The 25,024-nt window shown below is 41.9% G+C and overlaps 1 protein-coding gene across 7 annotated transcripts in view; it reads right to left on the reverse strand.

Annotated features, from left to right (window-relative positions):
• The window catches only part of PITPNM3 (PITPNM family member 3), a 357,638-nt gene that overhangs the window by 91,045 nt on the left and 241,569 nt on the right, over positions 1–25,024 (reverse strand). For all 7 annotated transcript variants that reach the window (XR_013634779.1, XM_073315263.2, XM_073315260.2 and 4 more), the window contains one exon: positions 22,688–22,923. Coding sequence is in view for 6 of the 7 variants with exons in the window: in XM_073315263.2 (XP_073171364.1) it covers positions 22,688–22,923 (236 nt within the window). In the remaining variant the exon portion in view is untranslated. The remainder of the gene's footprint in view (positions 1–22,687; positions 22,924–25,024) is intronic.

Raw genomic sequence — 25,024 nt, forward strand, 5'->3', positions numbered from 1 at the left:
GATGCTTTACTGAATAGGGCTGGACTTAAGAACATGCTTAAGTGCTCTGCAGAATCAAGGTCTTAGAATTCAAAACCAGCTTCCTGAACAGCAACCAGAAATCACTTCATACTAAGCTCCAATCACTGCAGTACAATAATTGCGCAACTGTCTTCTAAAATTAACAACCATTATTTACTTGTAATAAATATTTTCCAGTTTACACAACAGCCTGTCTACTTGAAATTCTAGTCTGAGATTGGGACCCTTGTACTGATGTGTGTATAAATGTACATTCCTGAAATTAATCTATCAAAAACATGATGGCTGATCTACATTCTGACAGTCTTCCTGAGAATGAGAGAGATTAGCCACAAGTAGCATAGCTAGGGTAAGTGTGTGTTATCCTTGTCTCTCCTCAGCAGTGAAGGTTGGAGGTGAATGTCACAGGAGATCAGTCATGCATTACAAATACACGAAGGTAACAAATACATGTGTATATATATGCAGCCACTTTCTGATTTATGACAAGTGTGGGGAACTTTAAGAGAGTCATGTAAACGGAAGCAGACTATTCTAAACAACCTTGAGCATTTAACAGCTTGTGAAACTTTGCAATGTAAATTCCCAGTTCCCTGCCCTTGTATCAGCAGCCACACTGACTTCCAGTGGTCTAACTGAGCAAGCAAGGGACTGCAGGATGAGAACTGTGTGTGTGTGTTAAAAATGAATACCAAAGTATAATTCCTTCAAGTGCATATACACAGCATATGTGCATACAAGACAAGACCTCTTCTGATTCCATTGACAATATGGTAGGACAATTCTTCTGCTTACCTGACCACTAATTATTCCTCCACATTCAGAAAATGCAAGATAACAGTATTTAAAATCAGATTTAACGCTGCTGGTAGAGCAGTCATCTGGCACCTCATGGCTGGAATACTGTGGTAATCAAAACACACCTCCTTCCCCTACAATTTACTAAATAAGATGTTTATCCACAAGTTATGCTGCTTAATTGCATCCTGGAGTTCTAAGCCCTGAATGTTCCAGGTGCAAAGCCTCACAAATTCAAAAAAAAATCTGTCTGACAGTCCCAAATGTGCACATGACAGGCTACTCCACGCTACAAAGCATCAAGGCAGTGCTGGTATCACGCCAGATGCAGAAATTAGCTGCAGGAAGTCATTCAAACTTCTAGTTCAGCTCCTTTTGATATGGCTAAACACTTCTGGTGCCGTCTGCTTTGGTTAAGGGAAGGCAAAACAGGAAACTGCAGGAGCTTAGCTTATTTGCATCTTACTTCCACTGCCAATTTACTGGTCTTCCCTGCAGCCACTAGCATGGCTTTTCCTTTACCCTTCCAGATGGCTGAGCATGGATCAGACATCAGGGCACAGCTAGAGAGAAAGAGGAATGGGCCGTGGTATCCCATGCTTAGTGCACATGCTGCTGGATTGCATGTGTGACTAACCAGACAAAATGAGCAAGCAGCGGGCAAAATAAGCAAGCAACTCCTTTGATCAATTGTCGATTCCTCCCCAACTTCCACCAGCAATCCGCTTCCCCAGCACAGCACCACGTTGTTCACACACACTCTTGCCTGCCAACTCCATAACACACCTCTCCCCCACACACATAGCCAGCCACCACTCCCACCTGCAAAGCCCTAACCTCCTTTCCCATAGCCATCATACAGCTAGAGTCCAGATCACCTCCCAGAAATGTCATGTCTCCCCTCCCTCTGCTTCAACCTCATCTTACCAGATGATGGGCCTGGAGACAGGCACTTTATAGCAGAAGGCTCAGTCTGCTCACTCGCTCAACACAGAGGGAGAAGCATGCAAAGACCTCATCTCATCTAGGGTTTTCTGCTCTGGTGATAAGTCCATGCATGCGGTCAGGCTTACCCCATTCATGAACAATGTGACTATTCCAAACTCAACCTATGTACCACCCACATCAGCATGTATTCTCTCAACATGAATTTGTAATGTTTTGTTGGTGGCAGTGTGGTCCAGTGGGAAGAGCACTGAACTGGGAGTCAGGAGACCTGGGTTTTACTCCCACCTCTGCCAGTGACCTACTATGTGACTCCAGACAAGTTTCCCCAGTTGTATGTGCCTCAGTTTCCCCATCAACAAAATAAGGATTACAATACCTTCCTGCTTTTGTAAAATACTTCGATATTGATAGATGAAAGAGTTCTCTCCATAAGAGCAAAGTGTTGATTATTCGATATCCAAGCACTTTACAAACAACTGCCAATCCTTACAACCATCCTGTGGGTTTTTCTAGTCTACGAAAAGGCTAGTTAACCCTGACCTTCTCCCTACTGTAGGCACAGGTTAATGTCATTTACCTAGATAGACTTAGCAGTCCCACCTGGAGGGCTAAATTGAGGTAAAAGGTGTTAAACCTTTATCTAATCTAGGGGAAAGATCCAGATTAGGTCAGGTTAGGTAAAATGTTAGTAAACCTGACCTCAGCTACTTTTCCTAGTCTAGATTAACCTGGAGAGGGATGGATTATCTCCATTTGACAAGTGGGGAAACTCAGGCAAAGAAAACCTACCAAGACCACATAGGGATTCAGCATAATGGCTGAGATTAGACTGCAGGTCAAATACCTTTGTTTAAATCACTAATTTGTTCCCATTCTCCTCTTTTGTTATTTTTAAGGGCCTAGCTAGCCCCGTTATATAGTGCCTCAGAATCAGAAGGTGACGTACCTCTTTGGAAAGGACATTGGGATGATCAACTGGATGCAAATCAAGGGAATGCTTCTAAATGATGTGGCAATAGGAAGTCACAACCATTCCATGAAAACAGATTATGAGGAGGCACCATATTCCAGCGAACAGAACACTGGACTCCAGAGACCTGGATTCGAATGCCTGACTCCTGACAGAGTGACCTTGGGCAAGTCACTTCACCTCTCTGTGCCTTCATTTCCCCATCTGTAAAATGGAGAATATGATCTCCATGTAAGGAGCTACAGGATCTATAGATCAAAAACACTATGTAAGAGCTTGGCGGTATTATTATTGTCATCAGACTCCTTCTATGCCTACAATATGTTTTCACACAAACACAAGCGAAGACTGCCAATATGGATAGATTATAGAATCATAGAAGTATAGGACCAGAAGGGACCTCGAGAGGTCTTCTAGTCCAGTCCCTGCACTCAAGGCAGGACTATGTATTATCTAGACCATCCCTGACAGGTGTTTGTCTAACCTGCTATTAAAAATCTCAGATGACTGAGAGTCCACAACCTCCATAGGCAATTTATTCCAGTGCTTGACCACCCTGACAGTTAGGAATTTTTTCCTAATGTCCAACCTAAACCTTCCTAGCTGCAATTTAAGCCCATTGCTTCTTGTCCTATTCTCAGAGGTTAAAGAGACCAAATTTTCTCCCTCCTCCTTGTAACAACTTTAGGTACTTGAAAACTTAAGTACCCCTTCAGCCTTCTCTTTTCCAGACTAAAGAAACCCAATTTTTTCAATTTTCCCTCATAGATCTTGTTTTCTAGACCATTGATCATTTTTGTTGCTCTTCTCTGGACTTTCTCCAATTGGTCCACATCTTTCATGAAATGTGGTGCCCAGAACTGGGCACAATACTCCAGTTAAGACCTAATTAGTGCAGAATAGAGCAGAAGAATTACTTCATGTCCTGCTCACAACACTCCTAATAATACATCCCTGAATGATGTTCGCTTTTTTTGCCAACAGTGTTACACTGTTGACTCATATTTAGCTTGTGATCCAATATTATCCCCAGATCCCTTTTCACAGCATTCCTTCCTAGGCAGTCATTTCCCATTTTGTGTGTGCACAACTGATTGTTCCTTCCTAAGTGGAGTACTTTGCATTTGTCCTTATTTAATTTCATCCTATTTACTTCAGACCATTTCGCCAGTTTGTCCAGATCATTTGGAATTTTAATCCTGTCCTCCATCATACTTAAATGCATAGTTTGGAGCAACATACTGTATTACTTTTTACAAAGAGACCAAATCTGTGGCATGCTGTAAAAGCAACCATTTCTTAAATCGAAGTGCTGGAGGAAACCAACAAAAATGAGTTCTCAAACTTTGCTCAGAAACAGAAGAAAGAAAGAAACCCAACATAAAGTTTGATTCTCCTCTCACTATCACCAGTGTAACTCCAGGTATGTCTATACTACCTGCTGGATCGGCAAGCAGTGATCAATCTAGCAGGGGTCAATTTAGCGTGTCTAGTCTAGACATGATAAATCGTCCCCCAAGAGCTCTCCCGTCGACTCCTGCACTCCAGAGCCACGAAAGGCTCAGGCAGAGTCGATGGGGGAGCAGCAGCAGTCGACTCACTGCGGTGAAGACACTGCAGTGAGTAGGTCTAAGTACATCGACTTCAGCTATGTTACTCACGTAGCTGAAGTTGCGTAACTTAGATCGATCCCACCCTCCCCCAGTGTAGACTACGCCTCCATTGAATTCAATGTAGTTATTCCAGATTTACACAGAAGTGACAGGTTTCAGAGGGGTAGCCGTGTTAATCTGTATCAGCAAAAACAACGAGGAGCCCTTGTGGCACCTTAGAGACTAACAAATGTATTTGGGCATGAGCTTTCATGGGCTAGAACCCACTTCATCAGATGCATGGAGTGGAGGGGAATCAGGCCCATAGCATGTATCCATCTTCCACCCTCCCGCAATCTTAAATACATTACTGCACTATTGTTTAAAATATTCATATCAGGGATGAAACAGTGAAAGAGAAAAATAAATGCTTACTACTAAGTAAGAATAGAATGGCTATCGCCCTGTCTCTGCAGAGACAGCCTGCAATTGAAATTTAGAATAGGGAAAGGCAAACATATGCTCACTCAGCAAGGGAGGATGATTTCATTAACCAAAGCCAGTCTCTAGAGAGGAAAGGGATAATACTGAAGTAACTCTGTTGTGCAGGAGTCTATCATGGCCTTTGATGCTTTGCTAATTTCTCATTAATGCTGCCAATGATGAAGTTTGCAGCCCATGCAGTTGAAGATGTAACAACAATCTGAAGACATGAACCAGAAGAACCCAGTGTTTGGTGTTGGAGGAAGAGTTATTTTAATTAAAAGTGGTTTGTGGCCCCAAACAACTCACTTCGTACAAGAAGAAAGCCGACTTCTCAGTTGGATTCTCTCAAGAGCTCTGTTTCCAAGTGCCAAGTTGTGTATTTACAGAGGCAATCTTTGAAGCCTAGGAGCGCTATCTCTGGTGTTCCACAGGAGTGCTAGATGCCTTGGGAAATTGCTGATGATATAATGCCCAAGGGTCCCATTGAGGTGGCCCATAAGAAAACAGGGGAGGCATCCAAGATTGGCCATAACAGGGAGGATGTTGAACTCATCAAGGTCGTGGAGGTCGCAAAGAGTTCGTGGGCTGAATAATTTCAGGAGAGTCTGAAGAGCTCTCATCCATGTAGAATAATGGTGGAGCAGATGTTGGATCTGCCTATCAGGCCGTGTGGGTACTGGGGAACCATGCAGTGCCAGTGCTAATGAAGGCTGTGGTACTGGGAGTCTAACTGAACTCAGTAGAGGAGACTCTGGCTCATCAGAGACAAATAATAGGTCCCTGGAGAATCTGAACTCCTGTGGTACTGGGTGGGCTCATGCCTAGACCTGGTGAGCTCCAGAGGAAGAAGGCTGCAGTACCAAGAGTGGCATCAACATCAGATGAATTGTCAACGCGGGTGGTACTGACTTCTTAGGTGCAGGGTCCTTACCTCTAGTATTCTGCTCATGTTTTGATGGTACTGGGGGGAGGGGTGCTTTGGTACTGAGCGATGGGAACCCTGCGACTTTGATACACTAGAGGACTTTGATCTCCAAGCCTCCGTGGAAACCTTCCAAGGGTATGGGGTTCTCTGGTGTGGTAGGTCTGCTAGAAGAAAGTTCTCCCTGAGGAGATTTGATGCATCTCCTGGATGAAGTCTTCCAAGTCTGTAACCGCTTCATGTCTGGAGGGTGAGCAAGCTGTGGAGGACAACAGGGCACTCTGAGCCCGTGGTATAGGAGGGAGGAATCTCTGGGGAAGGATCTGAAGCTGGGAAGAGGGAGTGTTCCATCATTAGAAGACAAAGTTTTAGCTCCCTGTCGCTCCTCAAGTGGCTTTTGAAACTTGTGTAGATCTGGCCATGTGTCTATCCCCAAGGCAGGGGATATAGTGGATATATGGCCGTCATTAACTGGGAAGGACTCCTGGCAAGTGAGTCGATGTTTGAAGCATGGGACTTCAGCATACCCCAATAGCAATGCAGACTTCAAGTATCGCCCTGAAATGAGGGGTGGGGGAGCAGAAGGCGAAAGCCTCAACTAATGGAAACCCTCCCCCCAAAAGGCTCTGCACTAACTAATTAAAGACACAAAAAGTATAAACTATAAAAGAACAAAATGGGCGACAAACTAGTCAAAGTACAACTGCAAGCGAATGCAGCTGTACACTCCATCTCTGGCTGAGGCAGTCGAGAATGAACTGAGGAGATTTGTCTGTTCCAACCCTGTATATCTTTACCACTTGGGGGGCATCAGGATACCTTCGGTGCATGCGCAGCCCAAACAGACACTGCTGACAAAAATCTCCAATTGAAGACATGCACACCTGAAGCAGAGCACCCACAGGGACACTACTCAAAGAAGACTGACTCTTCCCTTTTTAAAAATTCAATTCCTATTATACAAACCTAGGGTCCAATCCTGCAAACATATGGGCATAAGGGCTTGCAGAATCGGGACTTAATACAATATGACAATATTTTGCTGAAGCAGCTTTTGATCACCACTAACACTACCCTGGAAAACAAGCTTCCCCCAACAAACCAGCTGAGAAAGTCCTCACAGATCAGCCACTTTCATCCAAAATCCTAAATCTCAAGACTCATCTCTTCCTAACAAAACAATACATAATAATATGGTTGAAAAGTGCTAGGTAAGGGCTTAATTCAACTCCCACTGAAGTCGACAGGAGGCTTTCCATAGGTTTAAATGCATGCTGAATTGAATTATATGTGAAAGGAGCTCCAGCTCCTACAGCTCTCAATATATATTAAAACCACCCATAAGCAACGTGAAGCACCCAGGAGAGAGAGGAATTCCCTCCCTTTTTTCCAACAGACTGTGGAACTCACTCTTACAGTGAGACAAACCATGGACATCGGGGAAAGTGGGGCATAGCAGAAAACAAAACAAAACAACCATGCCCACTCGTGGCCATGGCACCACCTGCAAACATGGAGAAGGGAGGATCTGCCCTAGGAACGAGACCCTCCTATGCCACCCAGGGTCCTTCGTTACCTTGGCCAGTCCTGGGTCTAGACCACCTTCCCAGGATCCTCCTCTTCTTCCGCTATGGCGTTCGCTCTCTCTGCCTCTTCCTCCTGCCCCGCCTGGCGAGGCCTTGTCCAGCAGCTCTGCTGCCGTCACACAGCCATAGCCAGCGGAGTCCCAGAGAGGGAGCGAGAGCCTGCTGCCCAACCCGGTCGTACTGCCTGCCACTTCCCTGACCCGCCCTAGGGGAGCACTCTATTTCTACAGTCACTGTACCCTGTAGCTTGGGCAGTACGTCCAGTGCCCTGAGCCCCATTGAAGATCGCTGTGGCTTTGTTTCCTGTCAGACCTTGACTTCGTGGTCTACACATGGGGCTGTGGCGAACGCCCTGCTACTAAACACAAATTGCAGCACAGCAAATCTATAGCTTCCTGCTACAGCTTTGCTGTATTTGTGGTATGTAGTTAGTCTCTCTCACACACACTTAGGTGGGGTACTGCCTCAATACCCTCTATACATGAGCCACCCCTGGACTTCACTGCTTGTCTGAATTCAGAGGACTGAATTCGAAGACTAAGGATGCCATCATATATGCTAGTAGCTAGTTAATTAGAGAGATTCCCTTGGTAGACTGTGCTTAACTTTATGATAGCCACCATTAGGATGACCAGATGTCCCGATATTTGGGGCTTTTTCTTATATAGGTTCCTATTAACCCCCCACCCCCGTCCTGATTTTTTACACTTGCTGTCTGGTCACCCTAGCCACCATGTACAACTGGGTCACAGTGTGTACTTGAGAGCTACAGGAAAAGAAAATCTGATGACTGATCTTTAGCTGGAAATGGAACTGCCATAAAAATAGTCGGTTTGCAGAAGGCAATAGTAGCACAAGTCATTAGGTGCTTTGTTACATGAATCTTATTTGCACCTTTCATTTAAAAGTACATATTAGCTCACATCTTCAGGCTCAGAGAATTCATGTGATACATTATGATGGCAGTAACAACACTGTGGGAATAGTGTATTACATAATATCCCCTCTACTGAATTTAAAGCAAGGCTAAGGGCTATTGATTGACAAGTAAGAACAGGTGTTCTCAATTCCTTTGTCACTTTCTCTCACTGTTGGTAATTTAAAAGGCTTACAGATATTTTAAACCATGAAAATACTGAGCATTAGAAAACAAGTCTATCTTTTAGGTAGGCCATTATACCTCTAGGTCTTAGATGTCTTAGACCAAACACAGACCACTGATATAGCCATAAATGCCCATACTTCCTCATCTAAAATTTCACAAGTGTGTTTGGGTTAGGTTAGCTGGAGCTAGATGCATAGAAGTTTAATACAATAGAGGCTGGGCAATATATTCAGCTGATGTAAAGCAGTGTAGCTCTAATGATTTCAACAGAGTTATGCCTATTTATATCAACTTAGTCACAAAGGGCTAGAGCCTTGCTATTAATTAATTAATTAATGTATTTGTAATACCATACCACCTAGAAACCCAGTCACGGACCAGGATCCCCTTGTGCTAGGTGCTATAGAAACACAGAACAAAAAGATGATCCCTGCCCCCAGAGATGATCCCTGCCCCAGAGAGTTTAGATTGATTGATTTACAGGAGAAAACTAACTGGCTAGAAAGCAACATGAAACACTTTTTGTTTGAAAGGCACCATTGAAACATAGCATTATATCAGATCTCTGATTGCATGTACTGGAACTATCCTAAATTGGCCTGCTTGGTATCAAACAATAACCATGACAATTCAGCATCAATGGATTGCAATATCTGAAAACTCCTACCCAGTGTAGATCCTTGGTAGTGTCCCTTGAAAACAGGGCAAAGATCTTGGGAAGGTTTATCATTTCCTGAGGGTATGTCCTATGATATGGCTGAGTAGTTACCAACTATCTGCTCACTGTCGAGAATATGCAGTAATGTGGTTGCATTTCTCCCAGGATATTAGAGAGACAAGGTGCATGAGGTAATATATTTTATTGGACCAGCATCTACTGGTGAGAGAGACAAGCTTTTGAGCCTACACAGAGCTCTTATTCAGGTTAACTGTATGTAATGGCAGGAGTCCTATTTACCAATGTAGAGTTTACCTTAAATGCATGAGGGAATCAAATGGGCCATTGTTTTGCAAAATGATTGTTGTTGTATTGTTTGTTTAGATCATGTTACAGTATATTGCAAAATGATGCCTTTCCATTTTTATTGGGTATCGCTTTAATAGGGTGTAACGTGGCTACAGCCTTCTTAGCAGACCAGCTGCGAGTGTTTGAGCTACAACGACCTGCGACAACTTGGGATACAGATTGCAGCATTGCTCTGGAATGCCAGAACTGTAGTTATTTATAAAAAGCATCCTATCACCATGCAGAAGAATATTACTCCTTGCAATGCAGTTAAGGGCTTGAAATATCTCATCTCTCTTTATTGCATTACTGGCTGCTGTGCTGACAAAGCACGCTCCTCAACTAAGAGCATATTAAAAATTTTATCCTCATAATAAACGTCAGAGAACTTTTACAAGGCATGAAAAAAAAAGACATAATGGAGCTTACATCCATTTGCCATCTACAAGAAAGTCTATATCTTATTAAAGAGAATAAATTAGGACAGTGTGTGTGTGTGGGGGGGTGGAAATCTAGCACTCAATGGGAAGATGGGAAATCTTTCACATGGGGGATGGGGAAAAATCAAACACCTCCTTTATTTGGTTGAAAGAGGAAAGAAATGTCTTGAAACTAATGAGAGTTAGTAATTTGAAGTTATTAACACACATCATGGATCGTGGCATTCAACCTTGTACTTCACTGAGCTACAATGTACTTGCACTGTAATCACTGGATTTGTGGCTTTTTTGAATGTATACCACCTGCTGGATGCAGTTTGCATTGTGCCTGTTGTTTGGGTCACCCTTCTAACAGGGAGGATAACTCAGGGCACTGGACTCCTAGAGAAAAGAGTTCACATTAAACACTAATGTGCTTGAGTGCAGAGCACTCATTAGAGGACCTCAAAGTGCTTTTAAAAATATAAATCAAACCTTAGGGTTTTATTTTTAGGACCCATCATTGTAGCATGTAAGTGCAGCACAAGTAAATTACCTCTGCAGAGTGAACTCCATGGTGGACTTCATAGAATATTGGGCTCTTCTCTCTCTTTTTTAATCATTCCAGTTATGGTGGGGAATCTTTATTAAAGAATGGGGCCTGCAGCTAGCTTAAAATGGCTAGATGCTGGATCACTCTAATCTATTCTTCTCTGGAGCCCTCTCAACCAAGAAAGCTTTCTCTCTGCTTCTCATATGGTTTCTCCTGAGTTTTATTAATGGCACTGTCTCACAGGACTGCAGCCATATTTGCAGGGCATGGAGGGCATGCATATTTGCAGGACAAAGCGCGGGTCCTGCCATGTGATAGACACTCTGAAAGCTAGTCCCTGCATTTCAGAGTGCATTTCCAACTTTTCAATGTAGTGTTCACCATATGAATAAAGTGGTGTGTCAAATTTTGGCTTTCCAGATAAATTACACAGGTTGAGGCATCATCTTAAAATTCTGCTGACCAATAAAGCAATTCCTGCACTGTAGGGAAAATTTCTAGAATTCCAAGACTTCATGCTTAGTCCGTCGGCGATAAGCGATGCAGAAGGCAGCAGGCAGAATTTCAGGAAAGAGATCTTTACTGAACGTGCCGGGAGACCTGGGTTTGGCTGGTTGTAGCCTGCGCTTGGCCACCAGCTCACGTTCCTGAGCTCCACCTGTCACACCTAACAAGGTCCATCCTGAAACCTGACCTCCTTTTTCCAGTCCCACCATGGCATCATACCACCATGACAGTAAGTACAAATATACTTCTCAACTTGCCAAGGCCCAAATGCGGATGCCATGTTTGACAAAGACCCAAAACAAGGGACACAAAAAATCGAGTCATGCAGGAAACTTAAGATGCTGTGGGATCTATTGCTTTAGTTTAAACGATCCTTTCTGTAGCCTCAGTTTCACGATTCTTTACTTTTGATGTAAATAAGTTTCAGTCATAAAACTGAAAGGACGTCAAATGTGCATGGCACACTGATAACTTTGGGAGTTAAAATGAGTATCGTCCCTTCAAATGGGGGACAATGGAAAGGCAGGATTATGAAGTGCTCTCAGGAAATAACTCCTGAGTTTTAGACAAACAAAAGGAAAACTAATCTGTCGTTTCTACAAATGAGCAACCATATGCAAAAGATGATCAGCTACAGCTCACTTCATCGGATGCATTCAGTGGAAACTGTATGTGGAGCTGTAGCTCACGAAAGCTTATGCTCAAATAAATTGGTTAGTCTCTAAGGTGCCACAAGTACTCCTTTTCTTTTTGCGGATACAGACTAACACGGCTGCTACTCTGAAACCTTTCTATTCTGTAAAAGCTAACTGCTTTTTCGAGTCTTGGATTAGGTAGAAGGACTATAACTGACTAAACTAACAGAAAACTGAGAAAAATGAAGCAGAGGAGAGGTATGGGAATATTGATGGCGGACCTGTTCTCGAGCTATTGATTACCGTTAGGTATTCTTTGGTATTTTGCCATCATATATGTCTTAAAGTAGAAATGTGCTGTCAATGCAAGTGAGTGGTTTACATCTTTCATTGTAAGGAAAGCCGGCAAATAACTAGGTTTTGGGATGACAAGAGATTTGTAATTTTAACTGTGCCAATGAACCATTTTTTACTATCTTTTGGAATAAGTTCCTTTTGTCTTTTCAGCACCAGGATGATTAATCCTTCTATAATTTGCACTCATTCTTCTGGAAATTTGGGAGGTGGGGGGGGGGCGGAGAAAACAATATGGGCTCATAGCAGAAATAAAAAGGGACAATAGAAGCTGCCTTTGAATCCATTGAAGAAATTTGTCAAGATGAGTGGATACATCTAAAGAGTGCAAGATTCATTTTTACAAGGGTTTCATTGAAACAATTCCATTAGTCCATTATTTTGGCATACACTCTGTGGATTGCTTTGTAACTTATAAGTAAATTTTCCCACGACTCTGTTAAATTGACGTATACACCAGTTTATTATGAATATCTGTACTGGACAACTTACATTTAAATCAACTGGTTTTCATTTTATGATTAGAAAAGCTAATTTCTGAAAATTTAGTCATATCTTATTATTTCAGGTAGTTAGTTATATGTTCCCCATTACCATAGTATCTGAGCAACTCGCCATATTTACAGTATTTATTCTCATGACCCCCTGTGAGGTAGGGAGATGCTATTATCCCCATTGTACAGATGGGAACTGAGGCATAGAGAAGAGAAACTAAATAGCTTGCCCAAGGTCAAACAGCAGCCTGTGGCAGAGGAGTAAATTGAAGATGGGTCCCCTCAGTCCCAAACTAGTGCCCTAAGCACTGGGCCTCATTCCTTTCCAGTTGTGATTGCCATATTAAGTATGTCATTATTGTTCAGAACAATGAGGTATAAATTAAAACAGAAACCATTTTCACTTTTCCTTGTGCATTTTACACAGTATTATGTTTATACACATTGAAGGGCTTGTCTCCAGGGCCCTGCAGTTCCGACTATGAGGGTGTGAACTGCAGCGTGCTATGCTGTAACCCCCCTCGCCCCCGGAATGTGGATACTGCTAGCGTGAACTAAAAGGCAGCTAGTTCACACTAACCACAAACTACACTCATATCAGCAACATCTGCGCAAGGGAGTTAGAAAGCACAGCAGCCAGCGTGCTCTACAACTCTCATCCTCATGATGCAGACTGCAGGGCCATGGAGACATAGCCAATATCTACTAAACTGTAATGTTATGATCAGCCTTTTCATCTGGATTAGTCTCATGTATACAGGCATGCTCGAAAACCCTCCACTGTTTTTACTCTTTGGTGGAAGAAACAACTGAGCCCAGAAGTTCTAGGTGCTTTCTATCAGATTCCATTCAATTTCACATTCTCTGTGGAGATCTTACAGAACCAAACGGAGCCCAACGTGGTTACATGTATGGATGTCCTGTCCTTTCAATATATTCACAACACTGTTCCATCATCCAGAACCCAAGTCCTTTGTGAGTCCATTGAGATGCATCAAAGATAGCATCTGGCTGGTTAGCTGCTCAGAAATGCTGGCTTAGAAAAGACACTTAAGGGTGCCATAAAAGGCATTTAAAATCACCAGGCCATATCATTCTATGGGCTTTTTCCAGCACTACAGAATTCCACTCTGTGCATTAGTAAAAGATACGCTTTAATCCAGATTCTGGGGAAAATTCTATGGGTGGTCGGACTAGATGATCATAGTGGTCCCCCTCTGGCCTTCATCTATGAATATACAGATCTAATGTTTGGGCCAGAAGCTGTGCTTTGCAAAGACCACCAATAAATGAATGTTTTCCACAATCTGTTAAGAGATCTATAGAGTCTGATTCACCACTGTCCTTGTTCAGTCATTTGCACCTGTACAAAGAGAGTATGGAATGCTAGCTATCCAATATGGTAGCATTTTTACACCCACTTTGCACTGGTGTGAGCAACACACGCAAGATGCAGCACAAATAAGAATCAGCCCCCATAGTGCTTAAGTATCTATGGACTAGAATTGTCCCTGGAGGCTTAGCCTTGAATAAGGTTGCCAACTTTCTGATTGCAGAAAACCAAACACCCTTGTCCTGCCCCTTCTCTCCCCAACCCTTGCTCACTTTCACCAAGCTGGGGGTTGGGGTGTGGAAGGGGGTGAGGGCTCTGACTGGGGTTGTGGGCTTTGGGGATGAAGGGTGTGGGGTGCAGGAGAGGGCTCTGGGAGGAGGTGGGGCCCAAGGGGTTCAGAATGTGGGAGGGGCTTTGGGATGGGCTAGGGGGTTGGGATTCAGTAGGGGGTGTGGGATGCAGGCTTTGGGAGGGAGTTTGGGTGCAGGGGGTTGGGGTGTGGGAGGTGGTGGGGGCCCCGGGCTGAGGAGTTTGGAGTACAGGAGGGTGCTCCGAGCTGGGGCCGAGAGGTTCAGCATGCAGGAGGGGGTGCGGGCTCTGGGCATCACTTATCTTTGGCAGCTCCCAGAAGTGGCTGGTATGTTTCTGCGTCCCCTAGGTGGAGCCGTGGCCAGGTGGCTCTGCGCCGCTCCCACAGTTCCCATTGACCCAGGTTCCCGGCCAATGAGAGCTGCGGAGCCAACACTTGGGTGGGGGCAGCATGCAGAACCTCCCTGGCTGCCCCTGTGCCTAGGGGCCGTGTGGACATGCCGGCTGCTTCTGGGAGCCAGAGTGAGCCTGCCTTAGCCAAGCGGACTTTTAAGGGCCCAGTCAGCAGTACTGACCGGAGCCTCCACGGTCCCTTTTTTCGAATGGGCATTCCGACTGAAAACCGGATGCCTGGCAACCCTAGCCTTGAACAGTGGGCGGAGTATAAGTGCTTTAAACCAGGGGCAGCTCTGGGGAGGAATTATGACTCAGAATCTTACTCTGCATCTTGAAAGGGTTCCGTTTTCTATATTCCTCATGTCTGGCCAGTTATTCTGTTTCTCCCTCCTTTCTCCACCCTCTTGCTCACAGGAGGGAGAAACTGAAGAGTAGGGACTGTGCTTCGCAATGGATCTAATAGAGTAAAGAAGTTGGTGGGCATCTTTACTTTCCTGCAGGGCCAAGAAAGACAAGGACACAGTCTAGCCCTATCTCTACAAGACCACAAAGACTGGGGAAAAGCACTCAATATAGGAAAATAGTAAGAATTTGCAAGCAGTGATGCAATGCATAGGGATCAATTTGTGGCAGTTCGGTGGAAACGAGAATATACTTTACTTACACTGTTACATTTTAATACTCACTCCTATCAGAGCAATAAGACTGAAGCATGTCACATAATTCAGGCTTCAGAAATGGGTTGATAATGCTGCACTTAAAATAAAAATGCAGACTATGAGAAGATGTGTTGTTATAAGTGTGTTAATCCCAGGCTATGAGAGAGACAAGGTGGGTGACGTAGTATCTTTTATTGGATTGACTTCTGTTGGTGAGAGAAACAAGCTTTCGGACTTACACAGAGTGTCTTCTTTCGAATATCAGAGGAAGCATTTGAATGGGAGATTAGAATGTGAAAGCAAGCCAGAATGAAATATACAGCACTACCAACCTTCTACTTGCTTCCCTTCATCTAAACTTATTCCATCATGGTTTAGCATCTTCCGGAACATAAGAACAAGCCATTTTTTCCCATCCAACACTGACAACCTTTATTCATTCAGATACTTCGGTGTCTGTATCCATCTGTTGTCTCTTGTATTATACTTAGACTGTAAGCTCCTTAGAGGGGAGAAAGTCTTGTCAAAAACCTTCCTCAGCTTTATTGAGTACAATTGAAATTAATTTTTAGTGGAATCTCTCTACTGTGGTACCATTCTGTTAGGATTCTGGTTTTCAACAGGGAAGGTTTTTACAAAGTAAGAACATAGCTCAATATCAAAGAGATACTGGCATACACTACCCACTTCAACTCACTTCCATTTAGAGTTAGTTGAAAATTTCTCGGTGGAACAGTTTTCTACTGGAAAAAATCTGCTTTTGTCAAAATTGAAATTTATTGTGGGGATGTATCGATTCTGGTAAAATTTTCAATGGAGAAGTGTCAAAAGGAAACATTTTGCTTTGATAGGTTTGAAACATTCCATTTTGACTTACATTTATATTTATTATTTTATACTATATGATAATGTTTTGACATTACCAAAACAAAACATTGTGATGTTTCTGAATCAGCAATTTTGGGAGCTTCTGTTCCACAAGAAATTTTGCCTTTTCATTCCAATTCATAGTGAAAACCAGTTTTTACATGTCAGAATTTCCCATAGGATGGAAATTCCACTGTCCAATCAGCTCTAGTTCCCATTTCATCTTTTCCAAGGAACAATGGGACTCTCATGATCTGCTTACAACACTACAGGACAGTTATACATAGTGGGTTGCTAACTAGTCACCAGCATCTATTCAAACAAAGGTCTGTAGGCATTAATGCCTTGATCAGGCACAGAGTATGCCCTTGACTTTGTGCACGCAAGCAGTCACACCAATTTCAAGCATAGTTGTACGCAGAAAGCTAATCATATGCTTGTGTATTTTTGCAGGATGGAAGCCTAAACCTGGATTTACAGGTGGTTCAATTAGATAACTACTCCTCATTTAGGGACAACAGATTTTCAAAGGCACAAATGACATCTTGGCATCCAACTCCTATTGGCTCTCCCTTTATTCTTAAAATGACACTGGCACAAGTCTTTAATACCAATCTAGCCCCTCCATACAGAGTTCTATAAGATACCATTTTCATCCACAATATATTAATTGTTTCCCAGAGCGATGCTCCTCCCCCCAATAACTTATGAGGAAAATATATCTTCCACAACAGAACCATCTCAAAATTATTACTTTAAGTTCATTAAAAATAAAATTAACATTTCAAGAACAGGTTCCAATATGCTATCAGCTGAATAAATAATGAACAGTTCTGGCAAGCTAAATATCTCTGTTTTCAATACAAGTCAACTATAAAAAATGCATCTTTATCCCTTTGCTCATTTATAGCATTTATTGTATAAACTGCTGTGACACTGATTATCTTGTATGGATAGAAAATGGTCCATCCATTATGTTGATTACTGACTTAGAGTATGGCAATAATCAGAAACAAACTCTAAAAGGAAATATTTAAATAATTACATTTCGTTTTTTTACAGTCTAATGCCCATTGAAGTAAGTTGGAGTTTTTCTACTGACTACAAAAGGGCGTTGGATCAGCCCTTTAGTTGCTAAAGGTTGACAGGTAAGTTTCTGGACTTTTGGATCCCGTTGATACAACTGCATAAGTGTCAGGGATTCAGGCAGGACAGCATAAGAGCTTAAATAGTTGCAAGACACTCAGCAGCACTGGCTTTGTGGCTATGAATGACTATGTCCTCTGGTGGCTAGCTAACATCATGGGTAAGAGACCAAATACCAGCAGCTACAAAAAGAAATCTCCTGTGACTTAAGTGGTAGTAGTCAGTGTTTTGAGGGTTAAAGAATCAAGATTCTAGTATCTCCTTGCTGTATGTGTAAGTTATATAGAAACGGCGTCTGTTTACCGCAGGTAAATCATTACATCATATGCCTTTTTAAAATAGCCTTATTCTTAGGTTTGGCCAATCTGTGCTTCGCCAAAGAGGGCTTTCTGCCACTCTTACTACTCTCTGATTCGGAGGTCAGCCAGTCTGACCTCCACTGTAAGTTAGAGCAGACTCAGGAGCAATTCTACCTGGCACCCTTGCCTATGGTCCCAAGGGTTCTTCCAGCATTGGTGAACAGAATTTCAGCCCGGCCCCCACAGTAGGGCCTGTGAGGCCAGGTGGTATAAAGCTAATATCCCAGCTGCCAAGGTTGCCACCTGCCCAAATTTTCCCAGGATCATCCCTTTATTGAGGTTGCTGTCCCATGAAATCTGTAAGGATTTTCAGTACACACTGCCAGCTGTCCAGTTACATGGGCCCAGGATCATCTTGGATGTTCCATTTTTTTTATACCTCAGAAGTGCCAATTTATGCCAACTATATTTCACCCAGGGAGTCCCCCTTTATGGTGGAATTTCCCAGCTGGCCTCCTACGCTGGGTTTCTAGCCATTGTGTTTGCAGAGTGACACAAAAGGACCATAGCAGAATAAAAAATTTGGCCCATGGTTTGCACCTCTGATTTAATAGTATTAGTGGGGTATTTCCTATACTATCTACTTCCCCTCTGCCTTCTACTGATACTGGATTAACCTATCAAAAAGGCCAGGTCCCCCCGCAAATTTGCATTCCTTTTGTCTTGCATCAAACACAAATTTTCTTTTCTTAAAGGGAACAGAGCATGGTTCTCAGTGTTTAGAGTCAAATTGGCCTAGAAAATATTGTTTACTGAATAAAAAAGCTATAAGCACAGAAGAGGGAAAAAGGAAAAACATAAGGAAAAATCTAATTATTTACTTGAAAAGTTTCTGTCATTTAATAAAGGAATTCCAGTGCTGCAAAAATAATGAGCAAAAAAAGGGCAATTAGGGAAGTGGATATGTTTTGACATGAGTCCCAGGCCAATAACTGCAAAGCAATTTTGTGGATGAAACCAAAGAAAAGCCACATCATTTATTTCTGAATTCATTTCACCCAACCATGAGAAAACAGGGAGGAGGTTTAATTAAACCCATTACTGAACATTCTATATTTACACAGCTAGCCTACTTTTTGGAATGCTGCCTGGTCTAATGTCACAGGCAAACAGAATTATATGAATATAATTGGGGAGAAAATCAACTACCATTACAATGATAGGAGAGCCAACCTTACTAAAGTCAACGGCAATTTTTCTACCAGATGCTAAGGAGGCAGGATCGGCCCCCTTTGCCTTAGTTTCCTTGGTGTGGGCATGCCACGTGGGAGGATGGTTTTGGCAGAGAGGGAAATCAAATCTGTTACATGGTTGCTATTAGAGCCCCAGTCCTACAAGGGGATTGTTACTCCTTCACCAAGTCCCATTAACTTCCCTTTGCAGAATCAGGGCCTAAGGTTAGGACCTGAAGTCCATTGAAGTCTTTCTGTTGATTTCTATAGGCTTTGTAACAGGTAAGTTAGTAGTAGAAGAGTTCCTTTTCTAATGCAGTTGCTTTATGTCGCTGTTAATCAAATTTGTGGGGAAATGAGGCACAAAGAGATGAACTGACTTGCCCGAGGCGCTACAGGGAGTCTGTGGCAGATCCAGGAATTGAACCCAGATCATCTGATCCCAGGCCAGTGCCTTAACTACAAACGCCAGCTTTCCTCTCCAGAAGGAGCTGCAGGATGTCATCTCTCACATCATACAGCTGTGCTGAAAGGAACTCACATCTGGAATTATTACTACTACAATGATGATAAATGCTGAAGTTAATAGTCATGATAAACTAATTCAAGGGGAAGACATTTTTATATGAGCACACAGAATAGGCACTTTAGGATGTGTCCATTTTTAATGTCTAGTTAGCAGCTTAAAGTTATGAAGATTGGTTTTTGCTTTAAGAGTGCAGTAAATATTGAACTAAGCCTGTCTCTGAGGTGTAATTGCTAAATATCATCTCACTGAAAGTTGCATTTAATTTTTCATGGTGACTTGTTTTTCTTCTGAAATATTATGCGTGTGTTTTATAGCACAACAATTTTCACTGTCCAGAAGAATTCCCACAAGAAATCTCAGAAAGCTACTGGCTTTAACGACAATATGATCTGATAGATTAGATGTACAAACCAGGCATAATATATTGCCCTGCAGAAAGATGGGCAGGAACTAAACTATCTTTGTGAAAGATTCTTTTGAAAAAATATGAACTAATGTTTTATTTCAGTCACTTTATAAACTGAAAGCACTGTCATTGCTAACTATACAAAGTAATGGAGTTCTCCTTTAGAACAGTGCCTCAGACTGGACCTAGCAGCTAGAAATATAAGGGGAATAACAAAATGCTCTCTGCTTTACACCCAATCTTTAAAATGGACGCTACTTTATGTCATGCAATGTTCACAAACAAGTTTACACTGACAGACGACTGTGTGGCATACTTCCAAGGATGGAGTTGAACTAAAAATTATCTATTTTTAAGACATGCGTTTCCTAATCTATGTTACTAACAACATTTGGTTAACAAAATTGATTTTTAAAGAACAAAATTGCTTTTCTCTACTTGGGCTTTTTGTTTATCTTTTGTGTTTTTCTCAACATAAACAATGAAAAAAGAACCTCAAAGTGACTAGATACAAAAGTGAAACTGGTTAATCTATCTATCCATCATTCCCTAGAGTAGAGATAACCTAATTCCTGATTGAAACTTCTCTAGTTGCAGCAATCATGCTAGCCTCTCCTTGACATGCCCATTCCCCTTATCACCTCCAACACGCCCCCTACGCAGAGGGCAGAGTGAACAGATGGCCAGGATTAGGACAGCGCAACAGCCATCCATGAGACCAAGACGCCAGCCCACGTGTTCTTGCATAGCAAAGCCATTTTAATGTGTTTGGAATGGAGTTTTGCAAAGTAGTTAGGCATTCCCGCTGGTCAAAGAAATAAACCAGCTCAAGATTCCAGCATACTGTGCTCATGGCCACAATATTTGAATACCCTATTGCTGTGTCAATGGAAGCTTTGCTACCTTGTTGTTGCTGATTAGTCCATTCTAGTTCAATGAATTCATTGGAGCTATGGGCCGGATCCAGTATCCATTGAAATCAGTCAGAGTCTTTTGCTATTATTCTCAACAAGTGCTGGATTAGGCTTTACATGCATTCCATTAACTAAAAATAGACTAGGAAAGAACATCCTTCATTTCAGCACACTAATTCCTTTCACAACAAGGAAATAATCCACTGAAAAAGTCTAAACCCTCCTGGACTGTGGTATTTCCATCACACCACTCCATCAGGACTATACCCAAACAAGGAAGAAATAGATATCAAAAGCAAATGTTTGTTCTATAAACAATTAAGTGACTTTATAATCTATTCCCATGATGTTCAAAGGTTAACTTTATTGGCCTAAGAGTTGACCTTCATATTCATAATCAGGAATCAGAAACCACTTACCGCAGATTCATAGCTATATACACCAAGAAGCGATCAACATGAGAAGCACCCTCTCTAATATAAATACAGGCACAAAGCACCATATCCATTTATATCCTCTAGCAAGAGCATCTGTTAAGAAAAATCTGTCAGACCCAATGTTCCTCTCATGCTACCAAATCCTCCTTTGTAAGGCCAGTACCTTCATCATCCAAAGTCAATAGGTGTTCTAAAAAGCATCTTAATAGCTCATTCAAACCCTTGCTTTATCTTGCATTCTCAAAAGTTAATTATGATAAATGAATGCTGTACTGCAAAACACTACAGCATTTTGAGGTTACATTAACTGCCATTAGCAGGTGAATAGACACTATAATGCTTGTGCATTTTAGTTGTGTTAGAGAGTTAAAAAAAAATGTTCAGATTTAAATTCTACCCCAGCAACAAGGCTGATCACAAGCCACTAATACATGTTAAAGGCTTCTTCCTTCCTGCTTTTCCAGTGCTAAGGAGAGTTCATCAAAACTAATCATAATTTCTGTTTTAACTCCTCAGAATTCTCTTTCCACTTTATTCCTAAACCAATAAACCATCTTAGTTGTTTAAACAATGAAAATTATCTACCAAATTCTTCTATCGTGTCCAGCACTGCAACATCTAAACAACGAGCATGCAAGGTTAGATTTGTCAGTGCCAGCTGGGACACTGGCATGCAGATCTAGCTGTCATAGCTTTTAAAGCAAGATAAATGGTGACTGCGGATTATTCACAGCAGTTGTCAGATATTAGAGAAAAGGAACATCAATGCTCATCCAGCCTGTTTTCTTCCCCACTTATGGGATGTGGAAGTTTATTTTTAAAAGCAATTTGTACATCTTAAATTTCTTTTAAGTGTCAAAGGATGTATGGGTAATATTATATTTCTGGACATAGATGCTGGTAAAGATTTTTTACTGATATTATTGACCATAAAGTAGATTTTAAAAGCCAAGGGATTTAGGAGCACAATACCTGTTAAAAGTCAATGGTATTTGTGCACCTTAATTGCTTACATGATTTCAAGTTTTCCCTGCCCACACTGATAGATATTATAGCTACAGAGCAGTTACATGGCTTTGGAGTTACTTTTTGAGCCTCCTTAAGGAAAGACTTTGGGATTGGGCTCTGTGGGTCTGAAACTGGTCATGATATAATCCACACTCAAGTGTAAACACAGCAAGCAATAACCCATTGTTTACATCATAACTGCTAGTCACACAGTATAAGCTGAATCCCTATTTAAATCCCCAGGAGCTGAACAACTATTGAGGGTGGGAGCTGGGGACACATCAGTCATTGGAATTATCTTACCAACCCAACGTAGGATGGATGTGGGCAGCCAAGGGGTGTGGAGACAACATACGTTAGGTGTACCTAATGGTACCTGCACATCACAGTCCATGTACTAGACCAAGGACCTGACCAACTTCTTGAGCCAGCAGTGTGCACCCTCCCATGGGAGCCACAGTATTTCGGCACCAGTGGAAAGCCTAGCACAAAGCTGCAGTCATCACTGAGTGCTGAATGGGAAGGCAGAGTCACCGTATAACCCTCGTTTCTACTGTTGCATCCATCCAGAAAAGGACAGGACCCTGTCCTTACTAATGAAATGGGCAAGAAATGGGCAAGAGGGTAAGGTGGACTTGCAGAAGTCCATGCCTGGCCAATTAAAGCACTATAACCATATCAAAAAGCTTGCGAATAGCACAGACCCTGGAGGGCCACACTTGACAAAGCTGTGCCTTAGAATGCAAATTAACTTACTTGGAAACAAGAGAGAAAGCCTCCAAACAAATGGCTGGGCAGTGGACAAGCCTGATTAAGATGTGGCCCAGTGCAGCAGGGAAATGGGCTCGGGTCACCTTCTCGAACACGGAACTGAAGGTGTTGATGTCAGCCATCTTGCAGTTCTGGTCCCCTCCTCCTGTATCTAAGATGTTGCCCCCATGTAGGACAAGAATAAGGACATGAGTTTTACAGTTCCTGTGCGGAGTTCCTTCCTGAAGAAAAGAAATAGTCATTTGAATAGGCTTTTGTTAGAACAGGCTTTGCAACAGCAATGTCGGTGCACTGGGTGTCAATCTCCACAGATAATTAGTGATGTATTTTCAGGCTCAGAGTGATCTTCTGTATATTTTACTTTGAAAAAAAATCAATTTCATTCAAGTATCCCTGAATTAGATACAGCACACTATACTCTAGCGTGGAAGCTTTTATGCCTGAGGCTTAGATGTAGAAGTCAGATCCAAAGAAGATTATGAATGGTTTTATGCACAACAAATGCTATTGGCAGTGTATCCAGATGGGACGATATCCAAAATCTTGAGGCAGCCTAAATGTCTAGTATCAAGAGCTAAACTAATCTCATTTTGTTGGATCTGTCAGAAAGATTTAAACTGAAACCCTCACATTTTCTAGAAAAGAAAAATAATTCTGTGTCAGCAACATTCTACGTCAGCAGGGGTTAGAGTGCAGTCTTTCTCAACCTTTTTAGGTCGGGGACCTCTTGTTCAAAGTCAAAAACATTAATGACACGCTTCCATTGACTGGAAAGGAATGAAAAAACTATCAGTGAAACAGCAATAGACCCATACGTTGACGTGTCTGCTTTGAGAAGCTGACAGAGAATGTTTTGCCTTAGAACGGCCATACTGGGTCAGAACAAAGGTCCGTCTAGCCCAGTATCCTGTCTTCCAACAGTGGCCAGTGCCAGCTGCCCCAGAGGGAATGAACAGCCAACATGTAATCAGCAAGTGATCCATCCCATCACCCATTCCTAGCTTCTGGCAAACAGAGGCTAGGGACATCATCATCATCCCTGCCCATCCTGGCTAATAGCCATTGATGGATCTGTCCTCCATGAAATTATCTAGTTCTTTTTTTGAAACCTGTTATAGTCTTGGCCTCCACAGCATCCTCTGGCAAGGAGTTCCGCAGGTTGACTGTGCGTTGTGTGAAAAAATACTCTTTTGTTTGTTTTAAACCTACTGCCCATTAATTTAATTTGGTGACCCCTAGTTCTTATATTATGAGAAGGAGTAAATAACACTTCCTTATTTATTTTCTCTACACCAGGCATGATTTCATAGACCTCTATCACGTTCACCCTTAGTTGTCTCTTTTCCAAACTGAAAAGTCCCAGTCTTATTAATCTCTCCACATATGGCAGCTGTTCCATACCCCTAATAATTTTGTTGCCCTTTTCTGAACCTTTTGCGATTCCAATTAGGGCTATCGATTAATCGCAGTTAACACACATGATTAACACAAAAAAATTAATCGTGATTAAAAAAGTAATCACGATTAATCACAGTTTTAATCACACTGTTAAACAATAGAATACCAATTGAAATTTATTAAATATTTTGGATGTTTTTTTCTACATTTTCAAATATAATTATTTCAACTACAACACAGAATACGAAATGTATAGTGCTCACTTTATATTATTTTTATTACAAGTATTTGCACTGTAAAAATGATAAAGAAATAGTATTTTTCAATTCACCTCATACAGATACTGTAGTGCAATCTCTATCGTGAAAGTGCAATTTACAAATGTAGATTTTTGTTACATAACTGCATTCAAAAACAAAATAATGTAAAACTTTACAGCTTACAAGCCCACTCAGTCCTACTTCTTGTTCAGCCAATCGCTAAGAGAAATAAGTTTGTTTACATTTAACGGAGATAATGCTGTCCGCTTCTTACTTACAATGTCAACTGAAAGTGAAAACAGGCATTCGCATGGCAGTTTTGTAGCCAGCATTGCAAGGTATGTACATGCCAGATATACTAAACATTTGTATGCCCCTTCATGCTTATATAGAGGCAATGATATTTTCTGTCTAATTATCTATCCCTTTCCTAATGATTCCCAACATCCTGTTTGCTTTTTTGACTGCCCCTGCACATTGAGTGAATGTTTTCAGAGAACTATCCACAATGACTCCAAGATCTCTTTTTGAGTGGTAACATAAAATGATGGGGTCTAAATTAGCTATGTATAGTTGGGATTATGTTTCCCAATATGCATTACTTTGCATTCATCAACATTGAATTTCATCTGCTATTTTGTTTCCCAGTCACCCAGTTTTGAGA

Source organism: Lepidochelys kempii, chromosome 17 (genome assembly GCF_965140285.1).
Source record: "Lepidochelys kempii isolate rLepKem1 chromosome 17, rLepKem1.hap1, whole genome shotgun sequence".
Classification (NCBI taxonomy): Eukaryota; Metazoa; Chordata; order Testudines; family Cheloniidae; genus Lepidochelys; species Lepidochelys kempii.